Below are 13,823 nucleotides of genomic sequence, written 5' to 3'. Positions count from 1 at the left end.
GATTTCATGTATCAATCATCTCAATATTTTATTTTTCGACAATATCAATCATCTCAATAAATAAATAAAACAGACACAACTATCCCTAGTATCGTGTCAATCAATTTACTGTTTCCTAGAACTATTCCATTATTTTAAAATCATGTCTTTTTCGACAATATCAATCACCTCAGTACTTACGAACGATTCTCAAAGCATAAATAACACTGAGGATAAGCAAAAAGCCAAATCATAACCCAAAAAAGGTTCATTCTTTGGTGGGGCTTCTTCACTTCAGACAGATAAAAAAGCTTCTTCCTTTATCAAACCACCCTGGTTTCTCCTGAAATCTCTCAACTTTCCGGTTTCCCGGCGAAAACCCAGATGGCAAACGACGATAACGGCAGTAACAGCAATGACCCATTACGCCAATACTTGATCATCCCTAGAATCAACCAACCACCGTCTCTGTTTCCTTTACCGGAGGAACACAACGACGTCACGATTCCGATGCCAATGACTCCATCGCAATTCAAAAACCGATTAATCTTCGGCTCTAAAAAAGATTCATCTCTTCTCGTGGACGCTCTCTCTCAAAACCCTTATTCTCCTTCATCCTCTGCCACAACTTCGTTCTCCGATTCGCTTGACCTCCTTATCCCACCTCCGGAGCCTAGTGTACTACCGGTGCGGAAACCTAAACCGGCTCGACATTTCCACCGCTCTAAAACAGCTCCTGCTATGGCTGCTATCAACGATATATCTCACCCAACTGATCAGAAAACAGAGCAACCTGATTCCAAAATGGTTGTAAGACAAGTTGTTGTTTTGCTTGTTGTGTATCTCTCTTTAGGTGTGCTTCTCTATTGGCTGAATCGAGATTGCTACGTTGTTCATCAGACTCATCCTGTCGTTGATGCTTTGTACTTTTGTATTGTGACAATGTGTACAATTGGGTATGGAGATATCACGCCCGATACCGTAATGACAAAGCTGTTTTCGATATTGTTTGTGCTCGTTGGGTTTGGTTTTATAGATATATTGCTTAGTGGAATGGTTACTTACGTTCTTGATCTTCAAGAAAACTATATGTTAGAAGCTGCGAGGAACGATAGCTCGGATGACAGGGAGAAAGCAAGATCGTATATAATCGATATCAAGAAAGGGAGGATGAGGATTAGGTTGAAAGTTGGGTTGGCATTGGGTGTTGTGGTTTTATGCGTTGGATTTGGGGTTTTGATTATGCATTTTGTCGAGGAAATCGAGTGGTTCGATTCGTTTTATTTCTCGGTTATGTCGGTTACTACAGTTGGGTATGGTGACCGGGTTTTTCATACAATGTCCGGTAGGCTTCTTGCTGCCATTTGGTTGCTTGTGTCTACTTTAGCTGTTGCTCGAGCGTTTTTGTATTTGGCTGAAGCACGAATTGATAAGAGGAATAGAGAGCGGGCCAAGAAAGTGCTTGGTGAAAACATGTCTATCTCTCAGTTCTTTGCTGCGGATATCGACCACAATGGCTGTGTTAGGTACTCATTTGCTCACTTTCCTAGCATTTGCACCGTTTCTCGTTTCCTAGTTGATTCGTAGTATCAAAACATATTTCTCGTTAGGTTCAACACATAGCTTTTAATTTTATGACATCTTTGACTACTATCATGTGGTATTTAGTGCATTAATGATCTTCTTGGTTATATCAGCATCATTAAAGTCTTAGTATAATATTTGTTGTTTTATGTTTGCAGTAAAGCAGAGTATGTGATATACAAATTAAAGAAGATGGAAAAAATAACGGATAAAGACATTAACCCGATTGGTAACCAGTTTGACAAGCTTGACAGAACCAATAGTGGAAGGATTACTCTTCTAGATCTCTTGGAAACCAGCACTGATGACTTATCCACTGCAACTTCTGTTTAGACACACACATTATAACATGATTGATGATTATGATGAAAAATCTGCGGTTCTCGGTTTAGTTGAACCGGTTAACATCTTGCTTTTCTTGCCCATTTCTTATAATAGAATGTGTCACCTTCTCTTCCAAGATGATTATGAAGATGAAGAAGTTTGGTTTTCGTATACTTTGGTTTGATGGCTATGATCAAGAGTTATAGGGGTTTTTTTAAAAAAAAATCTGTATATTCTTAATTTCTGATTGATATACTCTAGTTTGATCAAAATCTTTTGTTCACAAATTTGGAAAGCGTGTAAGTGTTGATGTAAATAATGATATTTTGGGATTGTAAAATGAGATTTGAAGAGACGAAGTATGAAAGTAATATGGTTGGATTTTAGGAACATTTGCAAAAATATTTTTGTTTAGATTATTTACTTTTCATTCTCAATATATATAGAATTTTTATTTGTTTTTAAGAACATATAAAAGAATTTCAAGTTTCCGACTATATACAATATTGAGTATAATATAGTTTCTTTGTTTTTTTTTGGTATAATAATATTTTTTTTTAAGTGTTAAAATATTTATATATATATATTCTTGTTAAATAAATTGTTAGGAGATCTTGGAAATTACGAGATCAAATTAATGAAAAGTTAACATTTGTATAATATTCTCTTATTACTAAATAAATAGATTTACCATTATCATATATGTAAAAAAACTTGCTAGACATGGGGCAAGTTCTTTAATTATTTTTGGTCAAAGTCAATGTACCTTTCATATATGCAAATTTTGGAGAAAAATATTCTTAAACCAAACTAATTGCAATTGTTCTTTGTCGTTTGCTCTGCTAGAGTAACCAATCTTAATTCAGTCTCGTTAAATATATTGCCAATGAAAAGGAAAAAATGATAAAAATTTGATGTTATATGATGTTTAATATTTAAAAAATTTAAGACAGTATTAAGGTAGATTAATAGCAGAATATCCTTCAGCCAAAATTAGAGTACACCCTTGAGATTACTCCCCTCCAGCATTATAGGTATCTTCTAATTTGTCAACTCGACAAAGAATGAGATGGTGAAGAGTATGAATGTTGTTTTTCATCAAATTTTGTCGCATTTTTGATATTTTAGAAGTACATTATACAAATAACCTTAATAAGAGTATATAATTACATTCAAATGTCATTATACATATATAGGTTTTAAAGAACAAATTAGTAATAGTCATTAAAAGTAAAAATGTCAAATTCTAATTTAAGCAATTTACTTAAACTATAAAAACGAAAATACATTATTAGTTTTAAAAAAGAAAAGAATAACCAATTAAAATGAACATATAAGATTTGATATCCAACTTACCATATAAGATTCTCTATAAAGTTATTAATATTACAACTCACTGTGAATTCTTTGAAGGTTACAACTCTATAAGGTTTTTAATTTTATAAATTTTGTGATATCAGCTCACTTTCCTAGCATTTGCATCGTTTCTCGTTTCCTAGTTGATTCGTAGTATCAAAACATATTTCTCGTTAGGTTCAACACATAGCTTATAATTTTATGATATCTTTGACTACTATCATGTGGTATTTAGTGCATTAATGATCTTCTTGGTTATATCAGCATCATTAAAAGTCTTAGTATAATATTTGTTGTTTTATGTTTGCAGTAAAGCAGAGTATGTGATATACAAATTAAAGAAGATGGAAAAAATAACGGATAAGGACATTTAACCCGATTCGTAACCAGTTTGACAAGCTTGACAGAACCAATAGTGGAAGGATTACTCTTCTAGATCTCTTGGAAACCAGCACTGATGACTTATCCACTGCAACTTCTGTTTAGACACACACATCATAACATGCATGATTGAAGATTATGATTAAAAATCTGCGGTTTTCGGTTTAGTTGAACCGGTTAACATCTTGCTTTTCTTGCCCTTTTCTTATAATAGAATGTGTCACCTTCTCTTCCAAGATGATTATGAAGATGAAGAAGTTTGGTTTTCGTATCCTTTGGTTTGATGGCTATGAACAAGAGTTATAGGGGTTTTTAAAAAAAAAATCTGTATATTCTTAATTTCTGATTGATATACCCTAGTTTGACCAAAATCTTTTGTTCACAAATTTGGAAAGCGTGGAAGTGTTGATGTAAATAGTGATATTTTGGGATTGTAAAATGATATTTGAAGAGACAAAGTATGAAAGTAATATGGTTGGATTTAATATTTGCAAAAATATTTTTGTTTAGATTATTTACTTTTCATTCTCAATATATCTAGATTTTTTTTTTTAGAACATATAAAAGAATTTCAAGTTTTCAACTATATAAAATATTGAGTATAATATAGTTTCTTTGTTTTTTTGGTAAGATAATATTTTCTTGTTAAGTGTTAATATTTATATATATATATATATATAATTTTTTTTCCTTGTTTAATAAATTGTTAGGAAATCTCGAAAATTACGAGATCGAGTTAATGAAAAGTTAACATTTGTATAATATTCTCTTATTACTAAACCAATAAATTTACCATTATCATATATGTAAAAAACTTGCTAGACGAGTTATGACATTGTATATATATAAACCTAATGAATAAATTAAAGAAACTATTCTTCTTTAACATCATATTTGTAGTGTTAGATTAACCACATAAAAACCTGAAAGAGAAAGATTAGATAAGTGAATTGAATGAACCCATCAATGGTCCATGCTCATAATCCACATCAATATCATCTTCCTTTGTAGTATTTTTGTTTTTATTTTATTTTTCTTTTCTAAAAAATATATCAAAATTCCAAACAAAATAAATCAAATTTATAATTAAAACATTAAGAAGATTCGACTGAAGGAAACAAGATCAAAGTAAAAGAAGATATGAAATCGATAGAAAATATAGTTTTAAGGCTCTGATGAAAATAGATTTTGGAAGAAAACTTAAAAGTGAAATAGCTTCTCTCATTTATTCATTAGCCTTTAACTATAAATTAAAAACTTTATAAATTAATAATGTTGGGACCATAACATTTTATTAATTTATAGTGATATTAATTTATTTATAAATTAATATTAATTATTTTATAGTATAAATTAATAATTTACGGATAAAAGTTTTAATTTTTTAAATTTTCAAAAAATTATGTATTAAGATAATTTTAGCAAATAAGCTTAAACTTTCAGATGTTATAATTTTTTTTATGGCTTAAGAATTGAATTTAAAATATTAAAAAAATATTATTGACGATAAATTACAAGTACTATTAACAAATTCACTTTTACACATGACATACATAAATGAATAATAATATCAATTGTTATATTTTATAGCCAATAAAACGGGAAAACAAGCTATTTTCCCATGAGAGCTATCATATCTAGCTAGATAGAACCCGAACTTGGACTCCGATCTAAATATCTCCAAAAAAATAGTTTGATTTCTATTTCCCCACGGAAAAAAATTCTACAGTCAACCCATTTAGACCAAACCAAATCTCTATCTGACCGACTTTTTTTTTTTTGACATTTTATTCATATATTGCCTTCACAATATTCTTTTGACACATTCATATATTTTTTTTAATAAGCTTATTGACGAGGACCGAGTTGACTCAGTTGGAAAGGTGGGAAGATTGGTGGAGATGATGAAGAAGGATCCGAGTGGGAACCGAGTGTTGAGATCCCATCATCACGATTGGCGATCTGAAAAGAAACCTTCATCCAAAGCTTATTAAGTTATTAAGTTTTCATGGCTGTAATTTGGTATATGTTGAAATCGTCGATGTCGTCATGGTCAGTATTATTAGTGTTAAATAATCAGGTTTTCTTTGTAAATTGAAGATATGATAAGCACCTCACAGTTGACTTGGACGAAATAAAGCAGTAAATCGTGAAAAAAAGAGAGATTGCTTTTGATAATGAATCTTTTATTCGGAAGAAATCTACCCACTGCAAAAGGAGAAGAGATCTGGTTTTTAATTTCTTCATCAACAAATTTTGGAAATCAAACATTAGTTTTCTCACTATAATCTTCACCACCAAATAAAATGTCATTTCAAAGGAGGAAGAAAAATATAATAAAAGAGATAATCGATCAATAATGTCAAACACCAATCCATATCTGATTTTTGAATTAGAGATGGTGGAGAAGATAAATACTCCCATGGGATTCAACAAATTTTCAGCCAAAGGATATCAAATTTCTGAAACTCCAAATTGTCTGAGAATAAGATCTATTAATTGTCCATTTAAACTTCAATGAATAAGATAAGTTATGGAGGTCTAGCGATGGATGAAGGCGAACGAGCCATTATTATTATTTTTTTTTTTTTATCTTTTTAATTGTTTTTTTAATTTCAAATATATTATGAGATAATGTTTTTTTTAATAGTTTATAGTTAAAAGAATGTTGAGTCCGGCTTTAATTGGTTTAATTTCGAGTATATATGGTTTGGTCTTGGGTTCACCATCAAAACCAATATAACTCAGGTTTAGGGAGATATAAGTGTAGAATTTTTTTTCTGGGGAGAAATAGAAGTTGAACTATTTTTTCGGAGATATCTAGATCGGGGTCAAAGTTTGGGCTCTATGTAGCTAGATATGATAGTTCTTATGGAGAAATAGCTCGTTTTCCCCCAATAAAACTATAAAAAAATAAAAATGATGCATATCTAGAAATTGAAAATTATAAAAATTTATAGAGTATCAATGGGACAATGATCTTTGTCTATCGACGATATGCTCGTCAAATCGCTTCGAGCCAACGACTATATCGCTCACCTTCGACAATCTTTTGATGTGCTTAACAAGTATAACATGAAGCTTAACCCAGCCAACTGCACTTTCGTTGTTAAGTCCGGTAATTTCCTTGGCTATCTCGTTACCCGTCGAGGTATCAAGGCCAACCCAAAGCAAATCCTAGCGATCATCGATCTCCCGGCGACCAAGAACAGAAAAGAGGTTCAGCGCCTGACCGGAGGAATAACAATATTAAATCGGTCCATTTCAAGATCAACCGACAAGTGTTTGCCAACTACCAAAGACAAAGAGAAAGTTTGAATGGAACGAGGCGTGCCATATTGCGTTCAAACAACTAAAGGATTATCTTTCCACCCTGCTGGTTCTCGCCAAGCCCAAGCATGGTGAAACTTTGTATCTCTACATAGCAGAATCAGCCACCACAGTCAGTGGAGTCCTTGTCCAGGAAAACCGTAGAAAACACCAAGCTGTCTTTGACGTCAATAAGTCGCTAGATGACGCCGAGACACACTATCCGACAGTCGAAAAGATCGCTCTTGTCGTTGTCGTTTTAGCAAGAAAGCTCCAACCTTATTTCCAATACCATGCAACTCACAGCAACGTAGCCGAGTACGAAGCATTAATCGCCGGTCTCCGCTTGGCCAAAGGGATGGGAATCAAGCGAATCCAACCTTTTTGCGACTCACCGCTCGTTGCTAACCAATATAGTGGAGAATAAGACACAAATCACGACAAACTGGAAGCCTACTTGAATGTCATACGACCCATCTCTAAACAGTTTGTCGAATTCGAGCTTACAAAGATACCCCGTGGAGACAACGCACCAGCTGATGCACTAGCAGCCTTGGCATCGCCCTCTGACACAGATTTACGCCGCGTAATTCCTGTTAAAAGTATCGATCATCCTAGCATTGTCAAGACGCCACATGAGCCAAACGACGACCCAGTCACAACAATCTGTCTTGCAGTGTTACCACCTAACCGACGACAACGACGATCCAGTCACAGAATGGTGCTCCAAGATACCATCATTTCTAGAAGACTGGGACAAGCCTTCTGAAAAATGGGCAGCAAGACGACTTCGAGCTAAAGCGGCTCAGTACACATTAATAAAAGACCATCTCCTTCGTTGGAGCGTGTCGGGCGTCTTGCTAACCTGTCTACACGGAGAAGGAACAATCCGGCTGATGACAAAAATAGACGACGGTAAGTGAAAACCATTCAGGTGGACGAGCTCTCGCCCTATGAATCAAGAAGAACGATCATTACTGAACGACCATGATATCCGATTGCATGAGGACATTGCAAAGTGCAAAAAATGTCAGCAGCATGCACCCATAATCCATCAACCGGCCTATCTCTTGCAAGCTAAAGTAGCACCATATCCTTTCATGCCATGGGCGATGGACATAATCGGGCCATTTCCCGCGTTGTGACAGAAGCGCTTCATCCTCATTCTCAAGAACTACTTTACCAAGTGGTTGAAGTCGATTCCTTTGCAAAAATCCAAGCTAACGATGTCCAATACTTTGTGTGGAAATTCATTATTTGCCGACAGGGTCTCCCATACGAGATTATCACAAATAATGACTCGTAATTCATCTTGCTCAAGTTTTAAGATTTCTGCTCACGATGGAAGATTCGCCTCAACAAGTTAACCCCACGGTACCCCCACGGAAATGGACAAGCCGAGGAAACAAACAAGACGATCCTTAATGGGCTCAATATAAAGATTAGACTTGAAGAAAGGCGCATGGGCCGACGAGCTAGATGGCATCCTGTGGTCATATCAAACGACGCTAAGACAAGCGACGAACCAGACCCTCTTTCCACTTCCGTAAAATGGAAGCTATGACCCCCACGAAATTTGGTAGCACCAGTTTACGACATTCCGTGATGATCAGCAATGAGAAATTCAACATCCAAATTCTCACAAATTGCCTCGACGAGCTCGAAGAAGAACGAGATAAAGCCCTTCTACGAATTCAAAATTACCAGCTTGCAATGGCCAAATATTACGACAATAAGGTCCACTATCGTCATTTGAATGAAGGTGACCTTGTGCTCAAAAAGGTCTTTTAAAATACCATCAAGCTCAATGTAGGAAAAATGAGAGCCAATTGGGAGGGACCATACCAAATTTTCAAAATAGTATAACCCGGAATGTATAACAATAGATTGAAAGCCCATCCCGCAATCTTGGAACTCAAAGCACCTCAAGCGTTATTACTACTAAAAAAAACAAAAAGAAAAAAGACGAGCTAGGCTATCCTACGCTCTTTAAAATTTCGTTTAAATTTCAAGTGTTATGTAATCAGAACTATGAGTGGCTTGATCCCCCCTGATTGGAGGGTACGTAGGCAGTCCTGTTTACGGGACGCAGCTGTAACCTTTTTAATAAAGTTTAATTTTAACGACAAAAGCATAGCATCCTGAGCTAAACACATCGACGTCCTGGCCCGGCGCCAATCTATCGCTCTATCTATATTATAAAGATATTCCTTTATTTTAGTAGGCCTTAAGCAGGTAAAATGGCTTTCGGGAAAACTTACACTTAAAGGCAATAAAGCCGAGCCCATGCTCGCAAGGCTCTTAGAGATTGGATAGCAAGCCGAGCCCACACTCGCATATCCAAAACATCCAAAGTTGAGACATATTAAACCGATCATCGTGCTTGGCACCTAAGTTTGTATCTGGAATCCATTCCGGGTAACTAGAATACTAGAGATCTATTTTCACCGCAATTTCGAGCTAACCCTTGCATACCGACCGAGACAGTCGAGTCGAGTAACCTCGTCAAAAATTAACCTAAGCATTTATAGGATAAGCTGGGAAAAAGCCCCAACTAACGAATGCTAAAAAGCTGAGCTCTACGCTCACAAATCAGAAACATGTGAAAGCTTAAGCCGAGTCCAATACTCGCAATCACTCAGAGTTTAACATCCAAACCAAACACCAAGAAAACATTACACTCGCGACGGTCGTAAAAGAAACCGAGATCAATGCTCACATCTAAAAGTTAAAGTCAAACGTACACTTAAACCAAGCTCAACACTCGCACCTAAAAAGGTTAAGCACGACGAATCGAATCACGAGATAGCTAAAATTCAGCACGGAAAGACAAGTTTAAGAAGAGTAAATATTTAACGAGGGTGAAAAAGCAGCCTCAAAAGTGTCAAGCCGACTAAGTGGCAAAAATAACTATGCCGACAATGCGGCAAACCGAGTTCGAGATAAAGAGGGGAGACGATGTAACGCCCCCGAACCGTCCTATGGCCGGACAATACCCAGAACGGCCCTGGGATGCCACTTTGGAAACAGTCCCAACGATCCGGCCGAGGTTCTAAAACCCACTTATTGCCCTGGCCAGTCCATCGGTGAGGTTCCTACCACTTTAGACACTACTTAGGCTTTTCAACCCTTGTGATGCCCAAGTGTTGCGCTGTCCCGGACTAGGATCAATGAGCCGATACTCGTATTCGAATATAAAACCGATTCTTTCATTAATTAAAATATTTCACAAGGTTTAACAAAAGATTTATAGAGTTTTATGGCCAGGCCTAATGCCAAAAAGATTATACAGATTTTTATTTAACATATAAACATACTTTTTCTTTACACAAAGGCACAAAAACTACTTTTCGGGCTCCTATTGTCCAACACGCCCACTAACACCCCTCTACTGGTTGCCTGCAGGACAAATATTATCATAAGTAATCTAAGATTACATAGTGAGTATCATGGGTCCCTGTAGAAGATCAGATTCCCCACCCCAAACCCCAAAGTCAACAAGGAATCAATCAGCATCATGCAACAAGCAATCATCACACAACAATCAATCAGAGAAAGCATGCAGAATCTAAATAACAGCAAATACAAGCAATCAACAAACATGCAAATAGGCCTGAGTAAAATACCCGACCCGAAATATCCGTATTAGAACCGAACCGAAAAATCCTGGTTCGGATCGGGTATGGATCCTCCCCAATATAATAGTTGGATCTTAATTGTAAATACTTTTGGGTATCGGGTATTATCCGATCCGAACCGATACCCAATTGGTACCCATGTATATCCGAACATATGTTGTTTATCTTCCAGAGTTTGATGGTGAAGTTAACTCAAGCTAGATTCATAATCGGATATAAGATAATTTCATGGTCTTTTGTTGCTTGTTACTTATTAGTACACTACTACACTTAGTAACAATATGATCTGCTTTTGAAACAGGGAAACAGTGAAGACGTCCAATGCTTCACCACATTGAAGACGCCTACAATGCTTCACCATATGCAACCAATCTCGTCTTTGATTTTTGTTGTTTCTTTTAATTTTCTCAATACCTACTTCTAGCTTTTATAAGACTTTTGAATTTGATTTTGGATGTTATTACTCTACTACTTGTTTATGTTTTGGATTAGACTTGTGAATTATGTTTTCTCTTGCTTGTTTTGCTTGTCATTAGTTTCTAACTTTGGTTTAGTTATTTTGGTATGATTGTTTAGTTATAATTTCATGAAATTTGATATAGTTATTCAATTTATATATAGGGTATTGTAGTTTATATATGGCTATTTTGGTTCTAACTGGGTAAAAAATACTTATACCAAACCGAACCCAAAACATATCCGATATATTTAGGTATTCTAAAAAATACTCGAACCGATCCGAACCCGAAAAGACCCGAACTGAACCCGAACCAAAATTTCCATAATACCTATATGATTCTATAAATTATAAACTCGAATTACCCAAAATCCGAATTACCCGAACCGAACCCAAACCGATACCCGAATGCCCACCACTACATGCAAACTTAAATAAAAGAGAAAGGTAAATTTTTAAACAAGTTTACTAGGGCCCAGACATGCTGCCTTTCGCCATAGTAAACTTGGTTGCAAGATGGTGAATGGTATGGCGAAAGGCAGCATGCCTTTCGCCATATCTACCATGGACTACATCCCACACCTAGCAACCAACTCAAGGCGCATGCAAAAATCAAGAAAATCTAACAAGAAATTCAAGAAGAATGCAACTATATGCACATGCAAACTGATACTAGATTGAATCGTTGACAACAATCTAGCTCAGATCAATGCTCCCTGAACTCACAGAATGTCGAAGAACTCAAGTGGAAACCGTTGGAATCATTGGTAGCTTCAACTCTACTTTGCAGATGCAGCAACTGATCGGCGAGACTCCCTAGACTTAGCAAAATTCTTCAAAGCTTCGCTCTCTTATCTCTCTCTCTCTCTCTCTCTCAGCAGCCTTTGGGCAACTTCTTCTTTTTCTCTCTTCTCCAAAGTGAAGAGAAGTGTTGTTTATATAGAGACTTGGGCGAAGGAGTGATGACATGGAAAGGCGGGTGAGGGGTCGCCTTCTTACGCTTTAGGCGTGTGGTGTTGACACCTCAGGGGGTGAGGTGTCACGCCTACATTCTCCCAAGTTTCATGGCATCAAAGTATATTCTCCTCCACTCACTAATTTTTGATGGCATCAAGAATATTCCTCTCCACTCACTCCATTCTCGGTTTAAATAATGCTTATTGGAATCTTCCACCATTAGTGCCATTAATTTAATAATTTTTTTAACTTAGTGGATTCTCCACTAAGTTTTCGCCACTTCGCCACCTCTATATAAATAATACTATATTTTAGTGGGTTCTTTCTCACTAAAACGCAGCACCAACTCGGTCAGTGCTTGGTTCGACGGTACCTGGTACGTGGTCCATCCATCTGCATGATCGACAGTACGCTCGACTGTGTGGTCGACCGCAGCTCTTCGGTCATTTCCAGTATTTTCTTTTGGGTTTGACCTGACTTTCCCTCCATGTATGTCATGTACGTATTTCCGTTTCCTGTCTTGTATGTCAGTTCCTCGTACGTCTGGTATGTACATCCGTCTGTGCGGCCATCTGGTCTGCCTATCACCCGATTAATTTTTCTTCGGACACTTCTCGGCATTTATTTTTTACTTCGACCTCTCTTCTCTTCTAAGAGCTTTCCAGGTCATTTCCTTAGGAAAAAATAATCTTGTAGTGAGGGTCACTACAGACGACTCCCAACAAGGCAAACATAAAACAAAATAAAATTTAAGAGTCGGACCGTTTCCATCGCCTTGGTCGACCTCGTCTACACGCTCAATCAAAGTAGTTTGCTCGTCCATATTAACAATCACCTCGGAACATTCATCACAACTGGCCATCTTGACTCTTTTTTCCCCCGGCATCACTAGCGGGAGAGGAAGAGGCATGTCGATAGATTTAGAGAAGATGAAGTCATCCTCCATTAGTGTGGGAATGTCGAACTCAAGGAGTTCCTCCTTCAAGGATTCGACCTTCGCATCCAATTCTTTGACAATCCCATCGGCGAGAAAAGAAATTCGGCCCCCCTTGACCAATTCTTGAAGCTTCGCAATATTCCCCACCGCTTGGTTGTATTCAAGTAACTTTGACCTAGAAGCCTTTCTCACCTAAAATAATTTCTTAAGATTCATTAGAAACTTCCTCTCGGCATAAAGATGCACATGGTTTCCAAACTCCTCTCGGCGATCCCTGAGCCGAGCCCTTTCGGAATCGAGCTTATGCTGGAGTTCAACGCGTGCGCCCTAAGGTTTCTCCAACCCATGTTTTAACTCGTTCCTTTCCGCGACCAAATCTTCCCAAAGGTGAGTTCACGGGGCAGCTTCAGTAGTTAGTTTCTCTATTCTCTGCTGAGAAATCTTAAGGGACCGCTCGACACAGATAGCCCTTTCCCTCCCGCAAGCAATAACGGACCGAAGTTCCAGGGATGGCAGGGCGACCGTAAAATCATGAACACGACGCTCGTATATTCAAGTATTCCGGTTGACTGACCCAATTAACTAAAAAAAAGAAAGGTTAGCGCCAGAATAAGAAAATATACAAAAATAAAAGTGAGACGTACGAAATTGGAAGGCGGACTGGACTGCACAAGAATAGGTTTCCTTCTCCCTCAGATCATCAAGGCCAGGAAGTTCAGAGGAGCCTAAGCAAATCTTGCTGAACATTTTAGCGCAAGACCCATTGTGATCCCAAAACGGAAATTCACAGCCTTTGTATTGAAACTTCCACCTTCACCATTGACCCCTCTTTTGAAAGAAGACCGACCTGCCGGAGGAGAGGAGGCTGTTGCAGGAACTGACGAGTGCAGGAAATCGATAA

At 37.0% G+C, this 13,823-nt stretch overlaps 1 protein-coding gene across 1 annotated transcript; it reads left to right on the top strand.

Moving 5' to 3' along the window:
• The first annotated feature begins 166 nt into the window (after positions 1–166).
• LOC104771899 (two-pore potassium channel 2-like) lies at positions 167–2,243 on the top strand. Its single transcript, XM_010496503.3, has 2 exons — positions 167–1,505; positions 1,722–2,243. The coding sequence occupies exons 1-2, from the start codon at positions 364–366 to the stop codon at positions 1,894–1,896; spliced, it is 1,317 nt and encodes a 438-aa protein (XP_010494805.2). The 5' UTR covers positions 167–363; the 3' UTR covers positions 1,897–2,243.
• Positions 2,244–13,823: the final 11,580 nt, after the last annotated feature.

Source organism: Camelina sativa, chromosome 20 (assembly GCF_030686135.1).
Source record: "Camelina sativa cultivar CO46 ecotype springtype chromosome 20, ASM3068613v1".
In the NCBI taxonomy this organism is placed as follows: domain Eukaryota; kingdom Viridiplantae; phylum Streptophyta; class Magnoliopsida; order Brassicales; family Brassicaceae; genus Camelina; species Camelina sativa.
The sequence above is the reverse complement of the archived record's forward strand: the minus strand, read 5'-3'. Positions and strand labels throughout refer to the sequence as shown.

Bases quoted from the DNA above. Each gene is read 5' to 3' on its own strand.
- LOC104771899 (XM_010496503.3), top strand. From the start codon at position 364: ATGGCAAACGACGATAACGGCAGTAACAGCAATGACCCATTACGCCAA. The intron at 1,506-1,721 runs GTACTCATTTGC...TTATGTTTGCAG, and splicing joins GACCACAATGGCTGTGTTAG to TAAAGCAGAGTATGTGATAT.